We start from the raw sequence: 6,345 nt of genomic DNA, 5'->3' as shown, positions 1-6,345 counted from the left end.
TCTGCATTCCCTCCTCTTCCCATGTCAACTTCAACAGAAACAACCTAAAATATGTATAAGCAAATTGTTAGGACATGATGCGACAAGTCGAAAGGGAGCTCACAAAACAGTATCGAATGAATAACAATAAAAAAAAAAAAAACAAGCAAGTAAATAAAATACGATATAAATGGATCCATAATTTAGAAACACAAGGAATACGATTGCATTCCGTCTTTTTCACTTTTATGCCCTGCATACTGCCCTGCAACAGCCGAGCTCATCTCGTTTAGTACGCATATGCTTGTTTTTCCAGCGACACCTGCAGGAGCAAAATTGCCCCCTCCGATGAGTATTTTCACGGAACCAAAAACTTTGGCTTCTGATGAAATCTATTGAGCCCAATCGTCAAGAGACCAGCTCTCCCATAGTTCACATTTCATCCTTTGACGATTCATAGTTCACAGTTGATGATCCTCTGATATATTTTCACTATAAATTTCTTAACTGGAAAGTGTATGCTCTGATTAAAAATTTTCCTTTCAGAAATTGCTGGAGTTATTCTATTTAATCTTCCATTATCCAATTTCTACTTTGGCTCTGCGAGTTCCTTGTGAATACCGAACTCAACTGCCTGAGGCTTCTACTCATGGTTCCATCTTGAGAAATGGAATATGAAGAGGAGGATGAAGTTGACCTAGACCCTAGCCTCCCGAAGAATGCCAAGAAGTTGCGAAATATTCTGTTCAATCCACGACTTTCGCGAAGTCTGATACCTCTCATTGCTCGGGAGACTCTTCTAGGAACGCTATTTGCGCTGAGCACACCATCCATTTCTGTGGATACAACTGGCAAATGACTCTCTCCATCACCTTCATCGTGGGGAAACCTTCCTACGGCGAAGTCTCCGCCTGGTAGCCTCCATATCGTCAATCCAATCGTTTCTTCATCGATTTGCCTGGAGACTCTGCTTTCCCGATTGTTTCCATCCAAAGGCAACCCGTTGCGACACACAGGGCACGAGTTGCACGTTGAAAGCCACGGAACAATGCAGTCCGAATGGTAAATGTGCTTGCAAGGCATTTCTCGCGCCTCTGAACCGAGCTCAAACGCTTCTTTACAAATGGCACAGTGTGTATCCGTACTCACATGGCCCTCCCCTATCTCAATCGTCGGCATTGATCCAATGGCCGTTTTGGACGCCGGTAGGTTCTCCAACCGCTCGAGGCCATTATTTCCTGCCTGAGAAAAATGCTCCAACAACCGATCGAAGCCTGACCTGAGCAATAAGTCCGAGATATTCGGCGGTAACGGTTGGAGACCGGAGCCATCACCGTCATCATAGTACAGATGGAAGCTGCTACTTCTTTCATGACCTGCACCGTCTTCTCCAGCACCACCCTGGGCGGGTCCGCGAAGAACAATCACCGGGTTAAAGGAAGAGTGGCCGCCGGCATTACGGCTTCTCCTCCGGAGCCCTTGTCTCCTCAAATGGAAGGAATTCTGAGGTTCAAGGGTGAAGATGGACATGGTCGCAGACGGAGATGGGCTGAGACGACGGTCCGATAATGGGTTGGCCAGGATCTCTTCGACGAAGCCACTCCGGCAGAAGGGGCAAGCAATGTGGTCCTGAGCATTGGAGAGACGAACAAAGCGGGAGCACCTGTAACACCAGTGCGATGCCGTTGGGGATGACATGCCGGATTCTCTGAGGCTCAAGATCTGAGTTTTAGGAGTTCACTGGCATAGGCGCTTATGGTGGGGGGAGAGAGAGAGAGGGAGAGAATAAGAAGTATGAATGTATGAAGAGGAGAAACACAATATGAGGCACGCCAAGAGAGGTGGAAGGACGACGAAGGAGCCACCCGCTTGTCTCTGTGTCATCAGCAGTAAACGGCATTTTCCGAAAGCATTCGCCTTTCTTTTTGGTCAAGATGCAACCATGCTTACACTTGTCAGTGTCTTGTTGAAACTATTTTTGTCCCCATCGACGCTGAAAAAGTCCATTATTAGCTCAATTCCAGTTTATTTATCACAAGAGCCATTTCATTTAATCAAAACACGTAAGTTCTAAATTACATGGATGAGTTGGAATCCCATAATTATTGGCCGACAAAAAAAACGCACAATCAAAACAACACTCGTATGAAAGTCCAAAGAGCAATTAATTCTCTCTGGAGGCACTCATGGATAGCCTAATCCTTCCGTTTTCATAACTTGGGCTGGAGCCTCTCTACACTAGACCCGAGTCTGAAGGCCGCCGCAAGCCAACCCAACCACGTGGCTGGTCATGATGGCACGTTCCCCATTTCTTGGGCACGCACATCGCCTAAACCAACATTTCTACTTTTTTTTTTCTTCGTGCTTTTTCGGGGACAAAAACTCCTAATTTCCACATAGGGACGCCTAATAACCAAGGCAGATGTTTAAAAATGATAGGACATTTAGGTAACTTCCTCTGTATGTGGACTTAGATGCCAACGTGTCCCCCAAACGATCTCAATTTTTTTTTTTTTAGGGTGGGGAGTAGGCACCACTTTTGCAATTTTCGTCTGCCTATTTTGTTTCTTCATCCATCAGATCCAAATAGTAAGCATTCTTCGTCTTTTTTTTTTTTTTGATACAACAAATAGTGAGCATTCTTAAAGTAAGTGCTGGTATTGAACTGAGACTAATATCAGTATTTTTTTTCCAATTAAAGTGCAACTTTTCAAGAAGCAAGTGATTTGGCTTTGCTTCGTTTGAAAAAAAAAAAAAAAAACCAGAGAAGTTCCTGGAACACTGAAAGCCTAGCTTCCTCAGTAAAATACTGAGAAGTTGTATTCGAATATCTTGCAATAATACTACTATTAACTCCTGGCTTATTTCCCACCCTCACATATTAACTGTAAGCCCGATTGGAATTTTGGGTAGTGTTTGGAAGGGTTTCAACCCAATTTTAGCTTATCTAAAGTAAGTTCCAAAACATGCGTTGCAGTAGAAGCTGGATTTTGTAGCTTATTATTAGAGGTGAGAATTAGAGCTGAACCGGCCTTTCAGGGCTAGGGGGCTTAAAAGGGCTGGTCCTTTAGGGCTGAAATTTTAAAAATACCCCAATTTGCTAGGCCCGGTCCTTAAGCTACAGGGCTTAGGGTCGGCTTGCGGGCTTTTGGCCCTTTTAAAAAAATATTATTTTTTATATTTATCATATTTTTTTTATAAAAAATAAAAATAAACTAATGAAATTATTAATAAAAGACATAAATATGAATAAAATTAAGTTACAAATATAAAATATCATCATATATAAATATCCATCAACATCCAAGAATATCTAAAACATTCATTAACAAGATAACAACATCTAAAAGTTTTATCTATAGTGCAATTATGTAATAAATAAACACTATTATTAATCTTTTGAAATTTCATCATCACTATAATTAATTACTCTTCTTTATAAGTATATTTTTTTTCGTAATAAAAATATCAAGTTTTTCCTTCTTTGTAGGAATTTTACTTTTAAATTTTACAATCTAGCTATTATTTTACTTTAATGTGATAAACATTGTTGTTGAAACTCATGAATTTCTAATTCAAATTATAGAATCACATGTTATATAAGTATAAAAATACTCTATTATCAAATATATATAGTTTAAAAATATCAACGCATATAATATAAATCAAATCATTATTAAAGTCCAAATTAACTCATTTTTTAAAAATTTAATTGGATAAATTATTGTCTAAAAGTAAATTTAATTTAAAATAATAATAACTAAATATTTAAAATATTATTAACAATGTAAAAAATTAATAACATTGGAATTATATAAAAAAATTTTAAAAAATTATAAAAGGCTTAAACAGGCCGGTTCGCAGCCCTCCAGAGCTGGCTCTTTTAAGCCCTCAGTCCTACAGGGCTAGCCTCCAAGGCTTATTCCCCATTTGAAGGGAAAAATATCAAACCCGACCCTTATAATTCCAGGGTCTAAACGGGTTTTGCCAGTTTTTCTGGTTCTACTTATTATTGCCTTTAACCGTTGTGATGTGTCAGAGGCAATTTTTCTCATTTCTACCCGAGCTATTTTTCTCTCACTTGCCCATATCCCTCATTTCTCCCAAAGGCCATAATAATAGAGGTTTTTTTTTCCGTATAAAGCTTTTTCGTCTGGGCAGATTTTTTGGTTTTGGAAATTATGAAATTGGTGTCAGTCTTTTCAATATTGTATTTTCACGTCTGGATGGTAGGCAATTTATTTATTTTTAGAAGGTAAAAATTATTTATTTTTATTTTAAAATTAAATTTTGTTTTTAGAAAATAAAAATACAGTAACATGAACATAAGACTTGTCCATCTAAATTTATTTATAAGTATTATAATTTTTTAAACATATTTTTACAGAAATTCAAACAGTGAAAATATACAGTAAACACTAAAACGTGTACTATTTGTTATGATTAAACAATCAAAATTTTTTTTATCACGTTTCACATTATATTTAAAATATTTCTTATGATTTCTCTAAAGTTTTAATTTTAATTGACTTATTAAATTTCACTTATTCGTTATATTATCTTCAATTCATTTTTTTTTCATATTTTACTTTATATTTAAAATATTTTATGATTTCTCTAAAGTTTTAAAATTTAATTCATTCATTAAATTTGACTTCTTCATATTAAATTATTTTAATTTCATCGTATTATGTGAATAGATTTTTTTATCATGTTTTATTATTTATTAAAACTCATACATATTTTGATTATTTTACAATCAAACTTACTTTTACTTAATCATAATTCAAATAATTTTTTACCAATCTCACTTTTGTAAACTAACTTTTTCTGAATTCTAATTTAAATACAATTTAGTTTATCCAATTTAGGTTTTACCTAACTTTACTTTTTCATAAGTCAGATTCACAATAAACTACTTTTTCAATCACTGTTCTAAACAGATCCTAAATGAATAGAGACGTTAATTAACAGAGTTGAAGTCTATGCACCTACATGCAGATGTAGCCCATTTGATGTTAACTCGAGATGCTGAGCCAGAGACGCGTGTGTGTAGTGCTGTGTTGCGAAACTTAAGCTTATCGGATAAAATGCTCAAAGCAGGCTTCTGGCTGCGTCATCCCCCACTTTGATATTTCACTCACCATTTCGGCATTTGATTGTATTGTCAGCTGAAGTCCGTCCCTCTGCTGCTGTGTGTTAGTGAAACTATTGGCTGAATTGTAGCCCTACTTCCTCGCACAGCTGATGCAACTATGCGCCATGCTCTTCTTACCTCTACAAAACTCGAAAGATGAGTACTGCCCCACAAAAGGACAGGACCGTAGATGCGAACCCGAATCAGCACTGCACAAATAAGGGGTTATATAATATATTCAATTTAATATAATTCGACATGCATGGCACTCCGCCCCCTTCTTTTATATACATATTTTTACTGCGCCCTTCTACTGTTACTGACATGGTTTTCCCGTTCTCAGCGGGTGGCTTTTCCTTTTAGGGTGACCTCATTCCTGCCCATCAAACTAGGCGAGTAAAAGGTCAGCAATTTTCAGTTAAATCAATGAAAAGCTAGCTCTTCACAAGTCAATAAATTGCCCAACCAGCACTGAATTTAGGGAAATTTTTTTTTCCTTTTTTTCCTACCAATTTAGTAGCAGCAGAATAAACAAAAAATAAAGGAAGGTATTAACGCGATCAGGAAAATGAGGATTTTTTTTTTTATTTGGGAAGTTTTTGGTGGCGCTGTGTACGGGGAACTGGAAGCCGAGTAATTAAAGGGGGGAAAAAGGGCGAAGAAACTAAAAACGAGAGAGAATGGTGGGAAGCTGGAAGAAATGAAGTGGTGCCAATTTAAGTGTACTTGCTTTTTTTTATAAGAAGTTAACTGCACTCCCTGTTTGCCCCAGTTTTACTGAACCAACGAATCCAATAAGCCGACGTGTCAGCCGCTCGCATCTGGAAAACGAGGAAATAAAGCAGCAAGCGATTCTACTACACCAGTCGGTTATCACTTGGTCAATTACCCCTAACTTTTAGGAAATAAATAAAATATTTTGGATATTTCCCAGATTGAGAAAAATGGAAACTTTCGGACCCAAATTTCAGAGAGCATAACCAAGTATAAGTTGGGTTTGCCATCACTTCCTGTATTTAATCCGCTCCAAAATGGAACAAAACCCTAAGGGTTCTTGTCAGAACCAATAGCCGCCAGATTGATCTCTTACATTACTGTTCTCTCATTCTTCCCTTATTTGATCTTCGTGCATCAATCCTCATCCCACTATTTTTTTTGTTCTCCTGTTTTGCCACACTTTTCTTACCTTAATTAGGTTCCTGCTATACTTGTTATGGACATGAGATGAA

The 6,345-nt window shown here is 37.3% G+C and overlaps 1 protein-coding gene across 1 annotated transcript; it reads right to left on the bottom strand.

Moving 5' to 3' along the window:
- Positions 1 to 546: 546 nt before the first annotated feature.
- On the bottom strand, positions 547 to 1,677 carry LOC114762384 (E3 ubiquitin-protein ligase RDUF1-like). The gene has a single exon (XM_028951862.1). It carries the CDS (start codon positions 1,675 to 1,677, stop codon positions 547 to 549), a length of 1,131 nt encoding a protein of 376 aa, XP_028807695.1.
- Between the last annotated feature and the right edge of the window lie 4,668 nt (positions 1,678 to 6,345).

This window comes from Neltuma alba, unplaced genomic scaffold (assembly GCF_004799145.2).
Source record: "Neltuma alba isolate B1F8T4 unplaced genomic scaffold, ASM479914v2 tig00001735_pilon, whole genome shotgun sequence".
Classification (NCBI taxonomy): domain Eukaryota; kingdom Viridiplantae; phylum Streptophyta; class Magnoliopsida; order Fabales; family Fabaceae; genus Neltuma; species Neltuma alba.
Note: the sequence above shows the minus strand (reverse complement) of the source record. Positions and strands in the feature narration are given on the sequence as shown.

What these genes read in the sequence shown, in the direction of transcription:
- LOC114762384 (XM_028951862.1), bottom strand. Translation starts at nt 1,677, where the DNA reads ATGTCATCCCCAACGGCATCGCACTGGTGTTACAGGTGCTCCCGCTTT.